The 23911-nt window shown below is 35.7% G+C and overlaps 4 protein-coding genes and 1 long non-coding RNA gene across 9 annotated transcripts; 2 read left to right on the top strand and 3 right to left on the bottom strand.

Moving 5' to 3' along the window:
* Positions 1 to 20: 20 nt before the first annotated feature.
* Positions 21 to 1884, top strand: LOC104703151 (protein FATTY ACID EXPORT 7-like). The gene is made up of 3 exons (XM_010419104.2): positions 21 to 194; positions 1258 to 1392; positions 1536 to 1884. Exons 1-3 carry the CDS (start codon positions 137 to 139, stop codon positions 1670 to 1672), a joined length of 330 nt encoding a protein of 109 aa, XP_010417406.1. The 5' UTR covers positions 21 to 136; the 3' UTR covers positions 1673 to 1884.
* A 148-nt stretch (positions 1885 to 2032) lies between these two features.
* Positions 2033 to 3404, bottom strand: LOC104703150 (uncharacterized). 2 transcript variants are annotated; one of them, XR_754140.3, is made up of 2 exons: positions 3112 to 3404; positions 2033 to 2661 (listed from the first exon to the last, which is right to left on the bottom strand). It is a non-coding gene; the product is annotated as an uncharacterized LOC104703150 (long non-coding RNA). The 2 variants fall into 2 exon arrangements; XR_015561336.1 differs by having other exon boundaries at positions 2033 to 2648; positions 3112 to 3376.
* A 371-nt stretch (positions 3405 to 3775) lies between these two features.
* LOC104703149 (uncharacterized) lies at positions 3776 to 5915 on the bottom strand. The gene is made up of 8 exons (XM_087457367.1): positions 5821 to 5915; positions 5214 to 5347; positions 5034 to 5119; positions 4696 to 4753; positions 4536 to 4595; positions 4412 to 4462; positions 4246 to 4324; positions 3776 to 4077 (listed from the first exon to the last, which is right to left on the bottom strand). The coding sequence occupies exons 2-8, from the start codon at positions 5286 to 5288 to the stop codon at positions 4007 to 4009; spliced, it is 480 nt and encodes a 159-aa protein (XP_087313493.1). The 5' UTR covers positions 5289 to 5347; positions 5821 to 5915; the 3' UTR covers positions 3776 to 4006.
* Positions 5916 to 6437: 522 nt separating this feature from the next.
* LOC104703148 (tRNA N(3)-methylcytidine methyltransferase trm141-like) lies at positions 6438 to 10425 on the bottom strand. 4 transcript variants are annotated; one of them, XR_015561334.1, is made up of 12 exons: positions 10051 to 10342; positions 9836 to 9955; positions 9694 to 9755; positions 9277 to 9327; positions 9162 to 9188; positions 8955 to 9059; positions 8509 to 8616; positions 8307 to 8378; positions 8155 to 8205; positions 7821 to 7897; positions 7411 to 7734; positions 6438 to 7327 (listed from the first exon to the last, which is right to left on the bottom strand). XR_015561334.1 is itself a non-coding variant. In XM_010419100.3 (12 exons), the coding sequence occupies exons 2-12, from the start codon at positions 9927 to 9929 to the stop codon at positions 6608 to 6610; spliced, it is 1677 nt and encodes a 558-aa protein (XP_010417402.2). In that variant the 5' UTR covers positions 9930 to 9955; positions 10051 to 10425; the 3' UTR covers positions 6438 to 6607. The 4 variants fall into 4 exon arrangements, 2 of the variants coding, with proteins under 2 accessions (XP_010417402.2, XP_019083515.2); XR_015561335.1 differs by having other exon boundaries at positions 6438 to 7196; XM_010419100.3 differs by having other exon boundaries at positions 7821 to 7883; positions 10051 to 10425.
* Positions 10426 to 17940: 7515 nt separating this feature from the next.
* On the top strand, positions 17941 to 21321 carry LOC104703147 (IQ domain-containing protein IQM4). Its single transcript, XM_010419099.3, has 9 exons — positions 17941 to 18425; positions 18699 to 19272; positions 19374 to 19488; positions 19596 to 19661; positions 19750 to 19838; positions 19919 to 20006; positions 20101 to 20331; positions 20414 to 20515; positions 20599 to 21321. Exons 2-9 carry the CDS (start codon positions 18770 to 18772, stop codon positions 21004 to 21006), a joined length of 1602 nt encoding a protein of 533 aa, XP_010417401.1. The 5' UTR covers positions 17941 to 18425; positions 18699 to 18769; the 3' UTR covers positions 21007 to 21321.
* The last annotated feature ends 2590 nt before the right edge of the window (positions 21322 to 23911 follow it).

Raw genomic sequence — 23911 nt, 5'->3', positions numbered from 1 at the left:
CAATGACGCCGTTCTTGATTGACGACTTGTTCATTTGACTACTGACTGACTGACTGACTTGCTTCGTCTCCAATTTTTTTTCCATAGAGAAAAGCAAAGATCATCGGCGTCGCTGAAGAAGAAGAAGAAGAAGAAGATGGAGTCATCATCTATGTCTCAGACGTTAACTATTGTTTATGCTTCTTTCCTCGGAGGTATCAATCCGATCGCTTCCTTCAAATCATCTCGTTGATTTGATCCTACTTATTATTTTTTCCGAATCCAGCAATACAAAATTAGGTTTTGAGTTTTGGTTACACTTGCTTCTTTCGCTTCTTGGTGGTATTACTTCTCGGAACTGTTCTGTTAAATTCTCCACTGACTAGGTCCATCGAACTTCAACTTCACTTCTTGCTTAAGACAAATCTAGTTTTGATCCTTAGTTTGTTGGATTGCCAAATATTTGTTTGTATTGCCCCATATGATATCGATCCGTTTCTTGTTTTGGTTTATCTCTATACTATGAATTGCGAGACAAGGGGTTGCAGTCAGGTCCCTCCCTGTCTCAAGATCAGCTCCTCTGTAATCTGCTCTAGAGTCTTTTTCACAGCCACTAGTATCTTCTACGAACTTTAGCATCTTTGAGATTGGAAAACAATGTATACTAAGGAACTAGAGCTCGCTTTAGTAACAAAGTAGAAACTAGGAACAATGATCAGGGAGAACAATAGTTATCCAATAATGATTAATGACCCTAGACTTTTTTTTTGTTCAGCAGTGATACCATCAAAATAAATTCAGATTCTGAAATGCGCATCTTGTTAACTAACTTTAAGGACAACTACAAAAATTAAATATACTTACTTCTAAATCCGAGGACTTCAGATAGCAAAAGGTAAGATAGTGTACGAAAGGAACCATTAGATAATTTTGTTCCCATGACTTCACGTTCACGAGATATTCACGTCTCTATCATTGTCACTGTCATCGAAACTATTTATCCTGGCTTTGTAATGCGTGGTTACCAGTCTGGTTGTTGTTTAGCATGTGTTGTTGTGTGACTGGATAAGTGTGTTAGCTGTTAACTTCAATCATAGAAACTGGTTATATTGTCTTGTTCTCATCTGAAATACGAGTGTTAGATCTGGAGTGTGGTAAATCGTGTTATTATTTGGTGGTGAGGTTTGGCACATCATTGGAGTTTATACTGTGACTGCTAGGTCATAATGTTGTGTATCTATACGATTCTTTGACTCATGGCAATTTTTGTGGTGGCAGCTGGTGGGTTGATTGGTTGCCTGAAAGGCGGAAGCAAAATATCACTAGTCGCAGGAGGAGGATCAGCTGCATTGTTCTATTATGTATCTACGGAGCTCCCTAGAAATCCTGTCTTAGCATCTTCCATTGGCATTGGTTAAAGACTCTTACTTCCTGTCCATTCTTGGCAAATCTTAAACCAGCTTATGATGAATCCAAAGTTCAAGTATGTTACAGTGGATGCAGTAACTTGGTTCTCCTGTCTGGTCTATCTAACTCTTTGGATGTTAATTATGCAGTGGGGTCGGTGGCACTGACAGGGATGATGGGATCGCGTTACTTAAGGACGAGGAAAGTGATCCCGGCTGGAGTTGTGTCGTTGGTGTCACTCGTCATGACTGGAGCTTACTTGCACGGCCTCATTCGCTCAAGTTGAAAGCCTCTCTGCCATCTTCCTTGTGGACCTATTTCCCAATGTTGTTAAAAGTTTTAGGTGGGCATTTCAAAGTTTCTGAGTATTGTATTGTTGTACAAATGCTTTGTGCCTTTGTGTGTGGTGTTGTTTCTTTTATCAAAAGTTGTTTTTGTCCCGTGTAGTTTTAAGAAAATATGCTGCTAAGTAAATGAAACAATGATATTGAAGAGTAAGAATTTCACTAAAGTGAGAACTTAAACATCTTATTGTGCAACACGACGAGGACTTCTAAAGCTCAGATAAAGAGAGCCACAGAATCCGAGACTTAAAAGTAAACGCGATGCGATGGAGTAGAAGATAAGGTCAACAACAACACAAAAGTTTATAGGATAATCTTCACTTTTATTAGCAAATTTCGACGTACAAATGCATTATTATTTTACATTTTCACATAAGAAAAGTTTTTACACACTGAAACATTAGATACTTTTATCTATTTTCGTTAGAAAACATCAAGGGATTTTGTCTATTTTGTCATAAAACCTATGCGTTTACGTTTTGTGATTTTTGGCTAATAGCTATTTTATGGTTACTCCTACAACAACTTTTACTGCACAAATACACATTGTTAAAAGAGAGTCACATATAAAGTTGAAAATCAAAGTTTAACCGGAGATGGAATTGAAAACCTTTTTGTGGTGAAATTAAAAAGAACATCAAAATGCATTTGTATGGCCAAAATATCTGTCGTTATTAGCCAAGATTCACAGAGTTGTGCTTAGTATGGAGACAGTCACGTTTCATCTATCCACTCCTAAAGCGAATAGAGTGGCTATGGATATAGCGTGCAGTGTCACTCGGGATGGTAGGTTCACCTCGTATTTAGCTCTGGGAGGGCCGGCGTGGCTTCATAATCGCTTAGAGTTAGATCGTCGAGCTTGAACTTTCCTTCGTCTCCATCTTTGTTTATTTACGCGTTTGTTTTGCTAGCTTTGCTCTGTCAAACATCTCTTTATATTTGAAGACGATCAAAAAAAAAATGCATTTGAATTTTACATTATACATTTTCACATAATTAGAAAGAAGAAAAAAAAAACTAAACTAAAACAAACAAGAATCCCACTTCTCAAGGCTTTTAAAACAATTGCTCTCATTAATACTTACTCTCACAACAACTCTAACTGCACAAATAACAGTGTTAAAAGTCATATAACGTGTGAAATCAAAAGTTAATCCACAAACTTACAGTTTCATCCCTAAACCATCCATTTAGTTTCTCTGGCTAAGATATTTAATAGCAATGGTAGTTTCATCATTAACTACTAACAACAATAGTATAATCAAATAAACAAGGAAGAAATTCAAAGAGTTCTTCTTGAATTAGATCAAACTGACATCATCACAGTGAGATTCGATTTTGTTCTTTACAGATCAAAATATGCATCAACTTGCTCACGCACCTTCTCGAGAAGCGTAGCTTTTTCAGATCCATGATTTCTTAAGATAAACTAGTTACGCTTCTTCGAGCTGGTGCTTGAACGAGTAGATGGAATCAGTGAATTGTGCCTAAAAAGTAACTAAAGAAAGAACAAGCAAAGAAACAAACATGGTTAGAGAACAAAACTTATAGTCTTGAACATAGCTTAGAACTACAAGTGTACAAGCAAACGAAAAGTTGAATATTTTCTATGGGTGAGGATGCTCATACACTAGCGAATAAGGAATGGATTTTATAGAAGGGAAGCTAGAAAATAAAAGTAGGAGATAGGGTTTGACACTGATTTTCTCTAGTCTACACCATTCACGTGTCACATGTCCCTAAACATGGGCTTTCATAGGATTTCGAGGCCCAGTATGAGCCACCGACACATATCTTCCATTCTCAAATGTATGTGTAAACATATAACGAAGACTGTTTCATCACATGTCTTGTCTACGGACTATAGTAGACAATCTTGAAGAGAAAGTTTGTGTTATTGTTCAGACAATGAGTCAAGGATTGTTGCCGAGTATCATGATTTTAACAATGGTGCTATTTTAGTTTTTGCATTTGGGAGTTCGATGTGCACATTACATGCTGTTTATTTGACCAAAACAACATAGTGTATTAGTTCAGACGCTGCATTTGGATGCAAAAGCAAGTGGATATTTTTAGCTGCAATAAAAGGTGAGTTTGTATGTCATAGTGGAAGTAGAAGATGGTTCAAAGATCACATAACAACATGAAAAAAATGCACACAGAATGCAACTAAAGTTACAAGTGAGCCCCTGATTTTTCCATTACAAATCTTCCCCTCATAGGTTTGAAAGCTTTGAGGAATGATGTATGTATGTACCTCTGTATGAGGCCTGCTGTTAAATGGACTTCATCTTTTCCCGCATCTTGTATTGCAGCGTTGCGGGAGCACAATCTAGCGGTGTTTCTCCTGATGGGCGATTAACAATTTATATACTTTAGGCGAAACCAGAGAAATTCCAACGATTAATAAAGAAATCACAAGTAGCACAAAACAAATGAATCACTAGTCAAACTTGTTCTACCTAAAATGATTGGACACATTATCAAGGCAAGATTTGCGTATCATGAGAATTACCTTGTGCATTTTTGTACTCGAGGCTTGCTCCATGATCCATCAAAATCAACGCAATATTAGTTTGGTTGAATAAGACAGCCTGTGGAACCAAAAGATGATCTAATTAGTATATTTGGACTTACCTAACCAAACCAATCACACATATGGCAGAGATAGAGAAGATTACCAGATGAAGCACTGACATTCCCTGCTTGTCACGGTAATTTGCATCTACGCCCTGCAACTCTTACAGATTTAGCCTTTCTGAACACTAAATTAAGCCCAGCTTCTTTAATGGAGATTAAGTATACCTCTTTTAGAATCTTTTTCACACCTGCAGTGTCACCATTCTTAATTGCTTCCCTTAATCCCTTTTTACATACAAACACATTTCATTAAATCTATGAATTTATCTGTCAGAAAAATAAGCTATGGTCTATCCATGTAATGAAATGTCAAAGAGTTAACTACCTCCCCACTGGCTTCATAGTCTCTTTGGGGGATGTCTTGTCCAGGATTCAGAGCTGACCTGAGATTTTCCCACAGCTAAGTTACATATCAAGATACACCAGAAAGACATAGAAACTTCACTCAGACAGCAAGTTCCACAAAGGTTTTCTACAGAAATGAACAAAAAGCAGATGAACCAATTACACATGAAACTAGATTTGATCTGTATAGTTGAAGTGCAAGTAAATCCAAAGGCACAAATGCCAAGACAGACAAGTTTCTCTCATATCTAAATCTCATGGGAGTAAAACTGTAGACGCAAGCTTTTGCCTTGATACTAGGACTAAATACTAACATACCTAGAATTGCTGCTGGAAGTGGAACCTTTACTTTTTGCTGAAGGCTCTGACTTTGACTGAGGAAGAGACACAGGAGCAATGGTAGCCTGTTCCAAAAGCGCATCTTCAGAAGATAACAACATAATATATTATGTAGGATAAGGAACACAAAGACTTAGAAAAAGAAAAAGAGATATATACCGGTGGGTTTGGTTTAATGGTTGGTTTGGAAGGAGCAACACAGATGCAAAGAGGCATACCACAGTTGCATTCCATGGTTTCACTGCCTCCTCCAAGGCCAATATCGTCGTCAATATCAAATCTCGAAACTTGTTCTGTTAGAGAATTAAGTTTACTGGAAAACAACAGCAGCAGCATACATACGAGTTTGACTTATTTTGCCTGTATTGTTTGCTGCCACAAATAGAAATAAGAAGAACATTGACAGGATAATTTCCAAGTAAGCCTAACTAACAATGATTTGTTCTTCTTATAGCATATATATTATTTTTTCTTTTCACATAGTCTTTTGTTTCAACATAGGTAGGTTCTTACCAAAATTGTGTAATAGTAATAAATCATTAATTTCCCAAATTGGATTCCAAGTAAATCAGACTAATTTCAGATTCCAAAATTGGATTTTTTTTTTTTTTTTTCTCGGAAACTAAACAAAAACCCAAATCAATCTAAGCATTTCCTTAGAAAAGAGTAAAAACCCAAACCAAGATCTAAACACACAACCAAAACTAATGTATGTGGGAAGAGCTATAATAATAAATCAGAAGAAGAAGAAGAAGAAGCAAGTCACCTGTCAAAGATGCCGTCGAAACAAAATCGCCCGAAAGCTTGAAGAAAACAGATATATATGCTTCTTTTGGTGGAGTTTCTAGGAATAATAATAAAAAAGATGATCCAACAAGTAATTGATTGATCGTTTTATTATTATTTTTTATTTTTTTTAAAAAAACTCATATTATTAATATTTAAGGACAAAAGACTAAAGAAAAATAAATTTTAAATTTTTCTTGATCGTTTTATTAATTTTTAATTTTATTCATGTTTCAAATTTATAATTGTGTTATTTATGTTTCAATTCTGTATTTATATTACTCATTTTCTATTCTGAATTGTAATTTTCTTACAGTAATTTTTTTTATTTGAATTGTTATTTTGGTTGTTAGAAACTTAGAATGATGAATGTGATTTTTTTTTTTTTTTTAAGTTTGGAAAATCTCTTTTAATGATTTCAAAAATCGGAAAACATAGTAACAATTAAAATGTTAATTTGGATTATACAATACTTTTAGGACTTCAAAAGTTGTAAATGTGATTGGAAACAATAGGCTTACAAAAAGCCCCCTCATCCCTTATTAATGCACTTTTTTTTTTGTTTTTGTATTCGTTTTTTATACCCAAACAAAAAAGTCACTGCTAATATCGGTCAGATTCTTACAGGATACCAAGAACAAGATCACACCCAACGCAGTCCACTGATTAAGAGTACATGTATAACATTCATTGATTGAGAAGCAAGCAATGAGAAAAAGAAAAAAAATCCATCTAATCAACATATGCTTCTCCACCCAACCCATAGCCTACTCCATTTGAAAGTAGAGAATATGCAACGCAGAAGTCGGGATTTCCGCGACCAAATCCTTTTCGGAAAACCAACTGTCAATGAAGTTGCCAATAGGAGGAGATTCCTTTGGATTTGCAGCAGCCCATCTGTCTGCAAGCTTAAACCCAAACTTAGATGCTGCTGACAGGAGAGAAGGTTCATCAACCCTTCTGAAAACATGGCATAGAATCAATGCCGGCTTTTCTTTCCCCTCCGTTTCCCGTAACATCAGCAGTTCTTTTGCGGTTTCAAACAGAGGAATAATGGCTTCAGCTACATAGGTAACATCTGTCCCGATTATAACTTCAAAGCCTCCACCACATGCCAAACCCTTGATGCCTTGTATATGCTCTTTGTTTCCCCATTCAAGTAGACCTGTTTTCAGTTTCCCAAGTAAACAAGACTGGAGGTTCATTGTGATGTTCTCCGTCAATAGCGTTAGTGCCTTTGTATCTGCATCGGTAGCTACCACAAGGCTAGCTGATCTGGCAGCTACCATCGAGCATATTCCTGTGCAGCCACAACCCAATTCCAACACCCGTTTTCCAGAAACAATGTTTTGGTTCCTGTCAAGAACAGAAGCCATAAGCCGAGCTGACTCCCATAGCATCAACCCCGTAGATTTGCATGTATGTTGATATTCTTTGGACAAATGTTTGATTTTAAATGCAGAATCCCTAAGCTTAACCACGCTCATCTATGAAAACAAACCAGAGATGAATTTGTAGACATAAAAGAAAGAATTAAAAAAGCAGTGAGATTACTCTCAAGTCTCTTTACCTCATGACTTGATGGAGAGGCTCCAAACATTTCCATAGCCAGCCCATCGGATATGTCAATGTCGGTATTATCAACAATCTCTTTTCTTTCTTGCTCCTCAGATTTAAGCTGATTGTTGTTACTTTGTTGTTCAGAGTTGTCTAGTTTGGTAGGGTTTTTCTTGTCGTTTGATAGACGAAATGTAGCTTGGACCCAGCGCCGATTCATGACCAGTTCACGTGAACGATTCTCGACTTGTTTGCAGCAAACATCAAGCTCCTCAACTTCAAATCCTTGTTCGGAAAACAAAGTTTCTAGGAATTCATTAGAAAAGTAGAATGCACGCTGCATAAATAATGTAAAATCATCACACTACTGCCAAAGTTAGGGAAGAGATAGCCTTCGAAAAGCGGAGGAAAGAAAGAACTTACAGTGCCATCACCTCTGACATAAAAGTTCTCGCTGATCTTCTGATCCTTCCCAGAAAACCTCTCCTGTTGATCAAATACTAAAGCACGCAGATCAGAGATAAATCATTTACAGAATACAAAAAAAAAATAACCTAAAACATGAGCAAAAAGGCACTTGAAAATATTGTCTTTTGAACATGAAGTTCAAGTGACTCGTTCAAGTGTATCATAATGGGGAATTCATATGACGTTTGATGCATTGATAGGTATTTTTAGTGAGATTTTACTTCCGCTAACATGGCAAAACAGAGAAGCAATAACTAAACTATGAAAGTAATAAAAAGGTGGATCAAACCTGAGCAAGATCACCAACAGCATAGTCACGGAAGAGAATACACCCATTCGGCTGAAAACAGAAGAATATGAAAGTAACTAAACATGAGAAATTCAGACTTGCAGAGGAAGATGGATGCCCAAAAAGTTCATTAGAAGAAATGTGGTTGATACCTTAAGTACTTTCCTAATATTCTGCAATACTAAGGGCATCTTCTCTGGTGATACCGCAGATAATACAAATATCTGTTCAACAAGTATTTGACATGAGATATATTTTAGAATGACAAAGGAAAAGGCTCAAACATGATATATTGATCAACACAAAAACCAGGGAGCAATTAAAAGGAAAACGTTAATTTTTTGCTAAAAATACCATGGTCACAATATCAACTGAAGATGGAGAAATATGATTGTCAAGACCATCCCCCGTCAAGTCACAAGCAAATGCACACACGCGCGTCTCTGTGTATTCATCATGAGCCTGAATGTCAAAACAAGTCAAATACACCCTGAACAAGTTCAACAGAAGCCAGTAACCTAAAGACTATGAAGCACATGACAATTCGTACACTATTCCATGTGGTGGACGCAACAAGCAACCATTCACAGGCATAAACTAAGGTACACAAACCAGTTAAATGTGCTTAAGAGACACAAAGGCGATTACTATAAATTGCCAGTTAATGAATTGACACTCCATCAGCAGGTACTCATGCATAATGCAGCGAACTTGCGTCATGGAGCTGAATAAATTGACTTCACTAGCAAAGAAAAATCAACCAGATAAAAGCAAACACTAGAGAAGAATAATGAACTGACCTTGACCAACTCGACAGCTCGTGGTGAAAAATCACATGCATAAACGAAAATGTCTGGATATGTGGCAATTAAAGGAAATATGGTGTTTCCAGCTCCACAGCCAACCTGCAAATGAAGACCAATAGCTCAGCATACAAAAGCTACTCATCTACCAAAGAACGAAATAGTTCGATTTAGATAAGTAACAGCTAGAGCATTTGTGATTACCTCAAGAATGACTCTTTTTCCACTGACCTGAAAAAAGAGAATAAAGAGAAACTCAGGTTGAATATTACAATAAGTAATGCAGCAGATACCATTATGAATTAGTTTTATAACTCACAGAAAAATAGCTGTTCCATTCCTTGTCCAGGTAGTGGCGGTCTTTGAAAAACTGATGAAGAACAAGTAAAAACATTATCATATAAAGTAGAGTAATACCATTTGCACAAAGCACGAATGGCAACATTGTAATATGAATAGAGATCAATTAGATCTGGTCAAAACTGAAATCAAGGGCTGAGGCAGTTGAAAACAGATCCCTTTACCAGAAACTCTGTACACAAGATCCGCTCAAGGACTCAGACCATAATTCGTTTCCTACTAAAGAACGGCCATACAAACACACCTGAGTTACTAAAAGTCTAATGGAGATAGCTCAGTATCACTAACTAACTTGAGTCCCCAAACCTACCAAACACCCTAAACAGTCGAGAGAGAGAGAGAGAAAGAGAGAGAGAGAGAAAAAAAAAAGGCTTACTCTGTCTCCATGATGCTTGTAAAATATATCCCAATACTTTTTAGCATCCCTTTCATACTTCTCTGAGAGATATAAAACAGTACGATTAAAGGAGCAAGCTTGCAAAAAATAATAAGCTAAAAGATGTGAACTTTGGACAAACCTCGCCAAAAAGGAGAAACACCAGAGTTAGCTGTCGGATAAATCTGCAGCTTCTCAATCGATTTCTGGTGCTGCTCTTCTATAACAGAAGACATTATTACCAGAAGCCGTCCGTGTGTGTCTTCATAAGAACAAAAACACGATAATGAGTAAATAAAACAATACCCCAAGTAAACAAACAAGCCGTGTCTCGGATCAAGAAACAAGAATACTAACCCGTGGTTCTCTGACGGCAAAACACTTGGGGTTCTTCTTTCTCTAAGAAATCTGAAGAAGAAGAAGAAGAAGAGAGGTTTATTGTTTTCTAGTGGAGCGATTGGGAGGAAGAATGACCATGAGCCAATTAAGCTGATTGATTGGGTATTATTATTATTACTAGGCCCAATCGTGGGTTGGGTCAATTATAGAAGAAGAGTAAGGAAACTGAGCATGTCTTGATAATTTGATGGCTGTGACCAGACTTCATTGGAGAAAACACATTTAGAAAAAAAGTAAAACAGATGGTTGCGAGGTTTTGATTGTAGACCGCTGAGGAGACATAACCGGTTGACATGTAAAACCCTAATTTCTCATTCGAGTAGGATTTCGATTAAGAACGAAAAAACCAGGTTAACCTTACTTTTTTTTTTTTTTTTTTTTTCTAACCGGGTTAATCATTGGCCAAGATTCATAATAATCTCTGAAATCTGTTAAAATATCGACTATGTTATGAAAGTAAAAAAAAATAGCTAGGAGGAGCTCCCAAAATCACAAAAAGATGCATGCATGTGATAAATGCTATGTAACTTTTGTGGAACTCATCATCACTATAGAACCCATCATATAACTTATCTTTTTACCTCTATAAATAGAACAATGGACATCCTCTTATCCAGGTATTTTGTTCTTAATAAAAAGACCTTACCATTTCAACAAATGGACATCCTCTCTTGAAAGATGGGAACTAAACTTTTAAGAAGACCCCCTGAACCGTGTAACCTTTTGCACTAAGATCAGAGGACTCTCCCTCCTGTGCTGGGTGGAAGAAGCCTTCAGAGGCATTGGAGTTGGTGATACTCTTGGTCAAGTCGCAGCAGTGGATGTCAACGATGCAAAAGTCTTAGTCTCAGTGGATGTCACAAAGCCCCTAAAATTCAAGAAAAAGTGTGTTAATTACTAACTTGATAATGGAGAAGAGGTACATACCTCTCTTACTTTTGGTACTGTTTTACTTGCTCTATGATCTCCCACGAAGAAAGAGAGTGTCCTCACCTCTCAGGGAACCAAATAATCCTCAACAAGGAAAGAAAAGCAGCTGAAGCTTCTTGTGGAGAACGCCGACTGATGAGAAATTTGGTAGGAATAATAAAATTTATTTTGTGATTCCGTTATCTCTTTGTTTTTTCCTTTGTTCTTCCACTTTTGGAAATCTCGGCTGATTGAAAACGTTTTACACAATAAAATGTTGTTTTGAACACATGCAAATATATTCTCAACGTTTAATTCCAACGCGTATGTTTAAAGCAAAAGCGAATTAGTTTAAAAAATTTGTACTAATTATCTTTGGTATTGTTTTTTTTTTCTTTTAACAACAATATTCTTCTTCATCTTCACTAGCAATGCTGATTTTTTTTGTTTCTCATACTGTCATACACAACCTTAAATCATAGTAAGTAAACACATGAATAACCGGTTTCTTAATTATATTAAGCCTCTTCTTTACGTTAGATTTTTGCTTTTTTGCTTTCTTTAGTGAACAATCTTTCGAATATTAAGATTAATGTTGAACATGTTCCTCTAAATTTAGATTTACTGATGTGTCACATTAATAACAAATATATGTTATATATAAGTTCAATAAAGAAATTAACGTATTATATTATTATAATTATTAATAATTTTTTTAATAGGAAAGTTATATGATTTTGCGTATGTTTTTTATTTTTACCTTTTGTTCGTTTTTAGTATAATGATTTAGCTTGGATAATCGTTTTAAAAAATGGTAAATGAAAAATATAGAATAGGATGAGCAGTGCACATATATAATAGTAGCAAGTAGTATTCGACAACGGTCAGTACCCAAACCACATCAATTATACAGCCACACGTCTAATGACAGAGATATCAGACCAAACTGTACTTAATTATATCCAAACGTTAATATAGAATTATTATGCTTATCAGCAAGAACCAGATCTGTACGGTTGAAGACACAGAAGAACAAACTAGAGAAACAAAAACTATTTCAAAAATATCCCAGCTAATCTTCGTTTGCTCATATGCAATTATGCACGTGTCTACTACACCTATGAATAATTTGTTTATATATTTAATTTTTGTCATCTACTCCTAAGTCCTAACTCCTAACACATGTGATATTGATCTCTTAAGGGGTGAATGAAATCGAAGAATGTGTCTACATATAGCTTAAATATGAGTGCTCTACTAATGCTAACTACTTCCTTTTTTTGAGATTTATTAATATTATTATTGTTACAACTGCAAACTAAACAACTGTCAATAAGTTATGTGTTTATTTGTGAGTGTATTCCTTTTTTTTTTTTAACCACACATTTAAAATTAAAAGAGAACTCCGAGATTAGTCGTCCAAACCGGAGGAAAAGAGTTTACAAAAGAAATTTCAGAAACTAAAGTCCTTGAAAACCGGACTAAACAATCTGCTCTTGCGTTAGACTCACGAAGGATCCTGTCCAGAGTGAAGAAAGGGAAAGAAGATCTGAGAATAGAGAAGTCCTCCAGTAAAATCGTAAAGGCTGGCCAATCGTCGGGCTTCTGCACCATCGCGATAAGCTCTGCACAATCCGTCTCAAAAGCTTGACAATCCACTCTTGCCTCCAAAATAGACTCCATGGCCCAGAGCAAGGCTTGTAGTTCCGCATGTAAGGGGGTAAGGCCACGTCGCTGACTCCGAGCTCCCAAAAGAATCGTTGAATCATCCCCATCACAAAACCACCACCCCAAACCCTGTAAAACATCCGAATTTTTCCATGAACCATCAAATTGACAACGGATATACGGCTCCCTAATTTCCAAAGAAGCCTGGGGATTTAAAAAACTATCAGTGAGAGATTTGGCCTCCGCCCACAATAATCTGTCATTTGTTGCCTGATCTAAAATCTTTGTCGGTTCTGCCTCTAAACCCTGAAAAACCTTTTTATTCCTATCTTTCCATATCGACCAAAGTATCCAAGGGAGATAAATAGAAATATCAGCAATCCCGGACTGCCCTACCGCCCGCCAATAAATAAAATCCAGATTCGCATAGATTGATGCATATGGAAAACCTTCGGCTTCTAGTGATAAAGGAGACAACTCCCAAATACTCATTGATCGCAGACATTTAAAAAGAGTGTGGTTAATGGTTTCTGATTCCAGACCACACCGCTTACACTGAATATCACATCGGACGCCACGGTGTGCAAGCCGTTCCAATACAGGAAGAGTTCCAGAAGCGACCTGCCAGAAAAAATGTTGAACCTTGGAGGGAACCTCAAGTTTCCACGCATGGGCGCGAAGAGCCATGCACGTAGGTCCAATTTCCACTTCCGAGATTAGTTTCCGTGCTAACCGATAACCAGACTTCACGGAGTACTTCCCTGATTTAGTAAAATGCCAAACTAAAGAGTCTGGTTTAAAAACTTTGCTGACCGCAATACTCCGAATAATCGGAATATCCTCCGGATCAAAAAACTCCTCCAGAATAGGTAAATGCCAATCCTTCGTAGATGGATTAATTAAATGATTAACCATCAAACTTGGAAGCAATAGTCGACCTCGACCATTAGCTGGTCTTGGACGAGTATCCGGTAACCATGGATCCCGCCACACTGAGATGGAGCAGCCAGAGCCTACCGCCCATCTCGCACCCTGCTCCACTAATACCTTAGTTGAGTAGATACTCCGCCAAGCAAAGGAAGGGTTATATGGTTTTTTAGCCGAAAGAGGGTGTTTGTTCCTGAAGTACCTACCACGCATTACTCGAGCCATTAGGGAATTCGGATAATGGATAAGACGCCAGTACTGTTTTGCCAGCATTGCATCATTAAATTGTTCAAGAGCTCGGAAACCTATACCCCCTTCACATTTATCTTTACACATTTTATCCCAAGCTACCCAGTGCATGCCACGAGCCTTATCATTTGACTTCCACCAGAAGGTAGATATAGCACTCGTCAATCAGGAAGTCAGCTCCTGCGGGAGCTTATAACATGACATAACATGGGTAGGAAGTGTTGTTGCCACCGATTTAATCATAATCTCCTTGCCCCCTTTCGAAAGAAGCTTTGCAGACCAACCGTTTACTCGGTCATCTAATCGATCCTTAACATAACTAAACACCTTGGTTTTCGAACCTTGAAGGCTCTCAGGGATACCCAAATACGAGCCCATGCCGCCTTCTTTAGAAATACCCATAATGGTTTTTAATTAAGGTCGTAAATCGGAAGGGACTTTTTTCCAAAAAATAATAGAAGATTTATCCAGATTGACCTCTTGTCCTGAGGCTTTCCCATAATCCCCTATTATTTCCATTACTTTACTACACTCGGTTGCCTCTGCTTTGCAGAAGAAAAGACTGTCATCAGCAAACAGCAAGTGCGAAATAGTAGGACTATCACGGGCAATTTTGATACCCGTTATTTTCTCTTCCCGTTCTGCCTTCTTGATAGTAGCTATCAAAACCTCAGTGCAAAGAATGAACAGATACGGCGACAGGGGATCCCCCTGACGAAGACCCCTATGAGGGAGGATGGAACCCCTGGGTTGACCATTCAATAAAACTTGGTATGACACAGAAGAGACACACCACATAATTCACGAGATCCATTTTTTGGTAAAACCGAATTTGACCAAAACCGCCTCCAAGAAATCCCATTCTACTCGATCATATGCCTTGCTCATATCCGTTTTGAGAGCTAGAAACTCCGTCTGACACCTCTGATTGGTGTTTAGTCCATGAAACATCTCCTGAGCGACCAGAACATTATCAGTTATTAAACGACCAGAAACAAAGGCCAACTGAGTTTCAGAGACCAAAAGAGGTAGAAACCGTTTTAACCGGAAACACAAGATTTTAGATATAATCTTATAACTGACATTACAAAGACTGATCGGTCGAAACTCCGTCATCCGCTGCGGTCTATCAACCTTGGGAATAAGACAAATATTTGTCTCATTTAAAAGAGGATCGAAACGATCCGTCCTAAAAAATCCCTGAACCAAAGACACCAAATCCCCTTTCAAAGAGGACCAAAACCGTTGAAAGAATAAGGCAGTCATGCCGTCAGGGCCTGGAGTTTTCTCCGGGTGCATTGCAAACAGAGCCTTACGGACTTCCGCCTCAGAAATATCCCGAGTAAGATCTCTATTCATACTCTCCGTGATTAGAGGATTAATTTCTCTAACCATTTCTGGAATGCCATTACCAGCCGACTTCTTAAAAAGATCCTCAAAGTACTTAGTAGCAATATGTTCCATACTCGACGGCGAATCGTTCTAGACATTATCTATGTCGAAAATACCAACAATCCTATTCCTGTATTCTTGTAACAAATAGATAACACTTTTTTGTTGTCTTTTGAACTTTTTCTTAATATAATCCTACGAAGATACACTCTATTCATATTGTATATCAAAGTTCTCTGAATTTTCTCTTTAATGAAATAGACCGACCTTTTTCAGTTGAATTCTAAATCTATTTTTCTAAAGTGTTTTTCTACTATTTTAATTTATTTCCCATGCCAATTGTGCATCCAAAATCAAGTTGAATGCTTTCTTAAAATTATAATATTTTTTCAAAGTTATAATATAATAGTGCTTTCGTTTTTTAATTTTAATATTTCATAGATTTATATTATGTATTTTTAACAAAATAAAAACAAAAAAAAAAACAAAAAACAAAAATTTTAAAAAAACAAAGAAAAGGAGAACAGAGCCATGGGTTTTTTTTCAAGGATTGAAGATGAAAGACGAGTTTGAAACCAATCGCATTTCTTTATCTCTCTTTGGTTCTGTTTTTGAGCCGTTGTTATGATTGTATTTCTTTAGTTCTGTTGGTTACTCGTACTCTATGTTTTAACATTTTAAATTATTTTAATGGAGAAAAAAAAGAGACAACAACAAAAATAAATTATAACAACTAACGAAGATGACTATTATGACAAAGAAGATTTTTTTTGATATCTTAAATTATAAGTTATCATCCGGATGAAATGAAATACTCCTTTTGTATTAGAATAGATGATTTTTTTAAAACTTTCACGTAAATTTTTAAAAATATTTAATGTTTACCAATAAATGCATTATTATTCATAATAACATATTTTCATAATTATTAACCAATAGTAATTCATCAAAGTTTTAAATTTTCAATTAATGATTTTTGAAATTTGTAATTTTCTAATATTAATTGATAAAAATATACAGAAAATCATCTACTGTAATACAAGAAAAAATTCAAAAAAACCATGTATTGTGATATAGAGGGAGTAGCAGATATTAAGATAGTTGTTTCAATTGGAAGACTAGAAGACAAAACAATTAATTTGATTGACCTTTAAGAGAGCGTTCCCTGTGACTGTCTCTTACGCATTTAGAGCTCTATAATTTCATTTGGACAATGTAATGTCTTATTCCCACAACTAGACTTATTGTGCCATATATTATTACGGATTTAAGGTTTGCTTTGGATTTAGAAGCCGTCTACAATATTATGTTGTTGGTCTTTCAACCATGCACTAATATTTTCATCCATTTTAATTTTTATTATAGGTATCGTTTAAAACTATCTTCCCACATTATTAAAAAAAAAAACAATTAGAAATTATTGTAAATAATACTCTACATATTGGTTTCATTGGTTAACACTTTAAAATAGCTTAGAGAAAACTCAAATTATTATTTTATCATAACATTTATATTAAAAACATAAACAGTACTTATTTTAAAAAGTTTTAGAACAACACTTAATATAAAAAGAATTTGGGGAGTAGTAGATATTTGTTGCTCATACTATATATATGTATATATTAAATAATAAATATTATATTTCTTAGCATTTATGTGCTAGCTACTTCTGTAGGTGATTTATTCGACATTTAATACTCCTTCTGTTTCAGTGTCGTTAAAAGATTTCTCACACATATTAAGAAAATCATTAAATTTTTATTTTACCCATTATTAATCTATTATACAATTTTTTCTATTGGTCAATACATTAAATTAGTAGGAATAAAATTAGAAAATTTACCAAACATCTACATTGAAAATACAAAATGACACTTATTTTGTAACAAAATTTTCAGTGTAAAATGACACAATATGAAACAGAGGGAGTAAAAAACTGCATTTGCTACAAAAATAAAAAAGTAAGAAAATCAAAAACTTAGTAGATTATTGTATTATTTAATTAAATGTGATGATGACTGATTAATTATTGAGAATTTTTGAGAAATATCCCTTTTGGTGTACCTTTTTTCAAAAATACATCTTTCATCTATCTATTTTCAAAATACCTCTTTTTAAATATGAAAATTTATAAAATTTTATATGGTTCACAAGGTATTTCTAGATAATAACTAGTACCTAGGCTCGATCCAAATATTTATGAAGTTTTAAAACATTTTGAAATGTTTTTGCAAAGTTTTTAATAAGTTTACAAAGTTTTTAGGAAATTTTAAACAGTTTTTAAAAGGTATTTATATTGTATTTATAAAATATATAAAAAAAAATTTACACGCATATAAAAGTAATTTGTGTATATATTTATAAAGTTACACACAAATTTTGAAAATTCGCAAATTTTTAATGACTTTTTTGTTAAAGTTTGAAAGAGGGAGTATTTTTAAAAATGGTATTGCAAAAATGATATTTTGAAATTCCCCCTTGATTATTTTAAAACACATTGAACCTGAATTAAAACTTTTTATATAAAGAGTTAGTTTAATAAATATTATGCTTCCTCAACACTTAAAGGTAATATACATATATATCATTAGTGTCCACAATTTCTGCATTAATATATTTTTCATCATTTCATTGTAGTTGTAGATAAGAATTGCTTGGAAAAACGTACGTACTTAATGACCCTACTGAAATAAAAAGCAAATTGTCCTTTACTGAATTAATAAGTTTCGGTGAAGCTACCTTCTTATTACCGAGCGTCTCCTCCTCTCCTGTGGGTTCCCTCCCTTCCACACTGTTGAGTTTTCTATTGCACAGTGCACACTAATGTATGTTGTTTACTTTGTCTGTATATATCATTTTAAAACTAATATATTTTTCTTTTTCAGACACACCATCTTTGAATCTTCACTATTACATTATGTATTACATTATGTTTATTGTTGTGTCATATTCAACGATTTTTGTTGAAAGAAGACTTCTTTTTACATATTTTTACCCCATTCAATACTCGTCAACTACACAGACACACACCACTATACATTTATTCAGCTGTGTATATATATATTGTGCTATCTCCCTCTTTGTTATTGTATTTCAGTTTCTAATTCCTCTTTCTAGACAAGAATAGATATAATAAAGACTTGACCTTTTTTAAGTCTTTCTTGGTGTTGCTACTCTGCAAACTTGAGGTATGTCTCTGATTCTTACATGGGTCGATCATAGAAGCTGGATAAAATCATAAAGTTTACACCTTTATTTGAATAATTTCAGATGCTGTCAATGTTTTTGTCGAAATGTCTGAATGAGAACGGTTTTATTTAGCGTCGGCCTACAGTAGTTGGGTTTGGTGATGATAGCAATGACTCAGTTAAAAAAAATGAATATATTAGTGATAGTTGTTTAGAGAAAAGATTCGTTTGTCAACGTTTTTGATATTGATCTGAATTTGATGTGTGTTGCAGGGGATTTGTATATTGGTATATTTTGGGAGCAAACAACTTGAAGAGATTATATATTCTTGTTTGTTTTTATCATGGGGCTTTCTCTTTCCTTGCTCTTGTCTGCTTGGAAAGAAGTCGTGACGACCCAGTTCCTCAGTTTCAAGAACCCTGTCGAGAGTTTTCTTGAAACCAGATCTTTTAGCTTCAAACTGAAAGAAGGAGTCTTGACATCAAGAACCAACAGTTTCAAGAGTGAGAAGCCGCCGGAAAAGTCAGCTAAGACCGGTATGGAGCGGTCTTTGAGCTTTAACAGCTGGGAGAATCCAACAGAAGTCACGGCTGAACCGATGAACAACAAGGCTGATGAGCAGATTGTCGAAACCAAGAAGCCTGCTCGTAACAGTTTGAACGGAAGAAATTGCGAGAGAATCCAAATAACAATACCCACGATTACTCCACCTAAGCCTTTTGTGTTCTTCTCCCCTAGACCTGTCACAGAGCTTGACGCAGCTGCAACTACGCTACAGAAGGTGTACAAGAGTTACCGGACAAGAAGGAACCTAGCAGATTGCGCTGTTGTGGTTGAGGAGCTCTGGTGAGTCACTTGATAATCCTCTATCTGTCTATCTGCTTTGCTAGTAATGGAGTTTCAACTTGTTGACACTAATCTGTTTTGTTTCTTCAAATGTTTCTTAGGTGGAAGACTCTGGATGCTGCAGCTCTGAACTTGAGCTCGGTTTCCTTCTTTGGAGAAGAGAAACATGAAACCGCTGTTTCGAAGTGGGCACGAGCTAGAACACGAGCTGCTAAGGTTTGACACCATTTCCACAAGTTATATTATCTATGTTTAGAGTCATAAACTTTTATCTCTCTTTGCAATGAAGACTGATGTGAATCCTACCTTTGTATGTCATTTAGGTTGGAAAAGGATTGTCAAAAGATGAAAAAGCTCAGAAGTTAGCTCTTCAGCATTGGCTCGAAGCTGTAAGTTCCCATATTTGCTTTGAGCATAGAAAAAAATCTTCCTGTTTTGTGGATTTAATCCAACTTTGAGTCTTTTCTGTATTTACAGATTGACCCACGACATCGTTATGGCCACAACTTGCACTTCTATTACGATGTCTGGTCAGCAAGCATGAGCGCACAACCATTCTTCTACTGGTCAGTCTGATGACCTTCTTTATTTATTTTTGACGAATGAATCTGTTCTAAACTTTGTTTCCACCTATTTATAACTGAAGGTTGGACATTGGCGATGGAAAAGATGTGAATCTTGAACACCACCCAAGAAGTGTTTTGCAAAAACAGTGCATTAAGTATCTTGGACCGGTGAGTCTTTTTTGGTTTCACCTGCAAAAAGTCCATGTCTAGCATTTACTTACCTTCTTCTTACTCATAAACGTTTGTGTTCTTCAACCTGCAGCTGGAGAGAGAAGCATACGAAGTGATAGTAGAAGATGGGAAACTAATGAATAAACAAAGCATGACTCTGATCAACTCAACAGAGGAATCGAAGTCGATTTTTGTACTTAGCACCACTAGAACCTTATACGTAGGGCAGAAGAAGAAAGGTCGTTTCCAACACTCCAGTTTCTTGTCTGGAGGTGCCACAACTGCTGCAGGAAGATTGGTCGCCCGCGATGGGATCCTAGAGGTGTGTTCCTATTCAGTTTGCTTCCTATCTTGAATCGCTTAGCCTTTATGTTGAGGAGCTAACAAAACACATTTTTGCTCAGGCTATATGGCCATACAGTGGACACTATCTCCCAACGGAAGACAACTTCAAGGAATTCATAAGTTTCCTGGAAGAGAACAATGTTGATCTCACCAATGTTAAGGTAAGGAAAATAATTATTTGTTGCATACATATGCTAAACATGAAAAAAATGGTGTGTACTCAATTATCTTAATCTGAATGCAGAGATGCTCTGTGAACGAGGAATACTCGTCATTCAATTCCAGTGGCTACGAAGAAGAAGAATCGAAAGAAAAGGAAGCAGAGAACAAACCAGCAGAAACCATCATTACAGAGGAACAAGAAGAAGAGAAAGAGAGAGAAAGACCGGTGTTTGAGCTTGCAAAGAGGTTGTCTTGCAAATGGAATAGTGGGGTTGGTCCAAGAATTGGGTGTGTCAGAGATTATCCAATGGAGCTTCAGTCACAAGCGTTCGAACAAGTCAGTTTGTCTCCTCGGATTTCGCCTGGTTCTGCACGTTTTCCATCACCCTACGGTCCAATTCCTTCTCCAAGGCCTAGTCCTAGAGTAAGAGTCTCTCCACGCTTAGCATACATGGGAATCCCAAGCCCTCGAGTTCAAGTAAACTGTTAGGCCTTTTGCTCTTAACTTAATTCACCAGGAAGTGAATGTTATGACCTGTAAGCTAGTAAGGTGTGAGAAAACGGTTCACCATTCTCTCATCTTTGTTCTTTAATTCATGTCATAGAAGGTTTTTTGTAAGTCCCTTTGGGTGTTTTGTCCCTTTTAGATGGGTGCATTGTAACTACTGGTTTAAGTGAATCCATAGGCTGTGTATTCATTAGGTGAATCATAAACAACTTTTTGTATTAGTAGTGTACAAGTGTTGGATTTGTAACCTCGAATAAATTTTGTTAAAAAATATTGAATAATTTTCCATCTGAAAAATTGATCATTTATTTTAAAAAGTTAAGAGAAACAAAAAAATGCGCGAGTTTTTGGTCAAGAAAAACGTGTAAGGGTTTCAACAACAAAATCCTCCTCTCATCTTTTAAGGGTTTTTTATAAACAAAAAAACAAAAATAAAAGAAAACATAATTGTTTTTCATTCAATAATGCATCCCCATCTAAGAGACTTGACTTGACTTTTCATGGGCTCGTGTGGTCTTTTAAACCACCTATTTGATTGTGAACAAAAACGTGGATAGGGATCCCTTTGAGATTTTATTATAAGCACGAATTGGGGAACAAGCTTGGCAGCAGCTCAAATATAAATATTGCGGATGTGTAAGTGTAATTTACATGAACCCTAACATCTTTTAAGTAATATAATTAAGTAGAGATTTTTTGATGAACGACTTCCTGAATTAGGTGATTAGAATTCTCTCCCCTAGCCTATGCATTTATTCTATATGTGTTATCATTCTGAAATTCATTTGGGATGTTTTTATGATAATATGATATGCCGGCTAAAAACATATATTTAGGGGGTGTTATTCAATCTTGTATGTTAATGGAGTTGAGTGTATTTCAAAATCCAGCGTTATTCAATTAGGTATTTAAAAAAATATAATAAAATCTGCTCTTATTGGATCAAAAATTTGTTGGATGATTTTAAAGCACTTGTAAAATCGTTGTTATTCAATTTCCAATGGATTTTGTTTCACTATAGATTTTGATGTATTTTAAATCCAAAACACAAACAAACACAATCTTAACAAATTTTGAAGTATTTCATCTCTCTCAGATTTTTCATAAAACTTCTCCGATGAAATCAATAACATCTGGTAATTTCGTCGTCGTCGACATCCTCGTGTTCACCGAATCGACTATCTCGCGATGCTTCCGAGACTTACCTTTTTCTAAAATCCAGTTCAGTTGCTGATTATTACAGCAAGTTCAAGCGCTGGAAATGGCACCAGCAAATTACAAACTACCAAGTGCATGTCTTTAGATGCAGAAGAAGTTGTGTTTCGAGTATCACTAGAAGCAGCACAGATTATGAGGAGAGAAAGAAGCTATGAGTTCTTCTTCTAGCTTGGTGAGCTTAGCCAATGCCGGTTAGAAATCGCAACGTCGGTCACACATGTCGATTGGTCTGAGGGAAAATGGCATCCGAAACTGTACAATGCAAGAGACATCACTCCTTACCTCATCAGGAAAATCAAGGTTCCTCTTGTTCTTCTCTTTCTCAATGCTCCGTTAGATTTTGTTAGAAGCAAAAGCTTCTTCCTCTTTCACAGAACAGAACAAGCGTTTACTTTGTTGTTCTGTTTTAGTGAGACACTCGGTTTGTAAATAACAAAATCAGAGTAACAGAAACTGACAAAATCAGAGTTACATAAACCAAATATTAATATCAGCCCTTGTAATTGTACTCTCATGTGGCTGGATTCATTGAGAAAGCAGAGAGGAGCTGAAGTCAAAGGGTGTTGAAGAGTCTTTTGCTTAAGCGTTGAGTATGATATCATACCATATGCTTGTCTTTCCTCTATACTCTGATTGGATTTGCAGGAAGGATATCAAATTTGTAATAGAAAGGAGTTACAAATCCCATCTATCAATTATCAGACTTTATTTCTTACAGATCCCATCTATCAATTTCTTTGGATGCAGGGATCAATGTTGTAGAGGAAAAGAGGCACAACAATGGCTTCAGAGCATCCTGAGATTAAAGTGAATCAAATGCAGTGCTTCTTAGAGCCATTGCAGGGTATGTCTTCTCCCTTGTCCCACGGTAAGTTGTTGGTTCTAAATATTTTGGGAAATACAGTTTCTCATATTTTCATGTTGGTATAATTTATGGTACAAATGAGATAACAATGAAAAGCATCTGAGGCCTGCAAATGGGTTACTTCAGTTCAGTTTCGTGCAGGGAATCTAATCGGTTAATTCAATTTATTTACCTTGGTGTTTCGATAACAACATAATTATGGGTAAATTTTTTTTTTTCTTTAACTTCAAAAATAATAAAGTCCACTAGAATGCCATTCAAATCCACTAAGAATGCCAACAAATCCACGTTAATGCATTAGAAATCTATTGAATTCTAAAATCCACTACTAAGTGAAATCCATTAAAATTCCTCATCCAATAACACCCCTTATAGTCCTATAGAGAATCTAATTCTTCTTTAGGGTTTTCTTAAGGTCTGAATAGAAAAACTCACTTATTACTATAATTTAATTGGTTACTAAATATATTAAAGAATAACATTATTCTGTAGAGAACAACGATAAGACCACGTAACAAAAACATAGATTTAAATAAGACCCATATTAGAGGGTATAAATGCTACTACAGTTACTAAGAAAAAGAAAAAAAGACAACACAAAAGTAGTTGCCCACTTAAAGACTGTTTTAGTTTTATATGTCTAGTAGCTTTATAGGCCTAATCATTGCACCAGGATGTGAAAGTACCTGTCGAACTGATGTAGTTAGGAAGACTAACTATTTGGTGAACAATTCTAGATTTTATAAATTAACATTAAACCAAAAATGAACGTTTAAAAAAACAAAACAAATTACCTTTTTCCAG

The sequence above is a fragment of the Camelina sativa genome, chromosome 7 (genome assembly GCF_030686135.1).
Source record: "Camelina sativa cultivar CO46 ecotype springtype chromosome 7, ASM3068613v1".
NCBI classification, from domain to species: Eukaryota; Viridiplantae; Streptophyta; class Magnoliopsida; order Brassicales; family Brassicaceae; genus Camelina; species Camelina sativa.
The sequence above is the reverse complement of the archived record's forward strand: the minus strand, read 5'-3'. Positions and strand labels throughout refer to the sequence as shown.

What these genes read in the sequence shown, in the direction of transcription:
- LOC104703151 (XM_010419104.2), top strand. Translation starts at nt 137, where the DNA reads ATGGAGTCATCATCTATGTCTCAGACGTTAACTATTGTTTATGCTTCT. An exon ending in TTATGCTTCTTTCCTCGGAG is followed by an intron (nt 195 to 1,257) that starts GTATCAATCCGA and finishes TTGTGGTGGCAG; the next exon opens with CTGGTGGGTTGATTGGTTGC. An exon ending in AGCATCTTCCATTGGCATTG is followed by an intron (nt 1,393 to 1,535) that starts GTTAAAGACTCT and finishes TTAATTATGCAG; the next exon opens with TGGGGTCGGTGGCACTGACA.
- LOC104703149 (XM_087457367.1), bottom strand. Translation starts at nt 5,288, where the DNA reads ATGGAATGCAACTGTGGTATGCCTCTTTGCATCTGTGTTGCTCCTTCC. An exon ending in ACTTCCAGCAGCAATTCTAG is followed by an intron (nt 4,754 to 5,033) that starts GTATGTTAGTAT and finishes GGAAAATCTCAG; the next exon opens with GTCAGCTCTGAATCCTGGAC. An exon ending in GAATGTCAGTGCTTCATCTG is followed by an intron (nt 4,325 to 4,411) that starts GTAATCTTCTCT and finishes TTGGTTCCACAG; the next exon opens with GCTGTCTTATTCAACCAAAC.
- LOC104703148 (XM_010419100.3), bottom strand. Translation starts at nt 9,929, where the DNA reads ATGTCTTCTGTTATAGAAGAGCAGCACCAGAAATCGATTGAGAAGCTG. An exon ending in CAGTTGATATTGTGACCATG is followed by an intron (nt 8,379 to 8,508) that starts GTATTTTTAGCA and finishes CTTGTTGAACAG; the next exon opens with ATATTTGTATTATCTGCGGT. An exon ending in ATGTCAGAGGTGATGGCACT is followed by an intron (nt 7,735 to 7,820) that starts GTAAGTTCTTTC and finishes TTATTTATGCAG; the next exon opens with CGTGCATTCTACTTTTCTAA.
- LOC104703147 (XM_010419099.3), top strand. Translation starts at nt 18,770, where the DNA reads ATGGGGCTTTCTCTTTCCTTGCTCTTGTCTGCTTGGAAAGAAGTCGTG. An exon ending in TTCAGCATTGGCTCGAAGCT is followed by an intron (nt 19,662 to 19,749) that starts GTAAGTTCCCAT and finishes CTGTATTTACAG; the next exon opens with ATTGACCCACGACATCGTTA. An exon ending in TTGATCTCACCAATGTTAAG is followed by an intron (nt 20,516 to 20,598) that starts GTAAGGAAAATA and finishes ATCTGAATGCAG; the next exon opens with AGATGCTCTGTGAACGAGGA.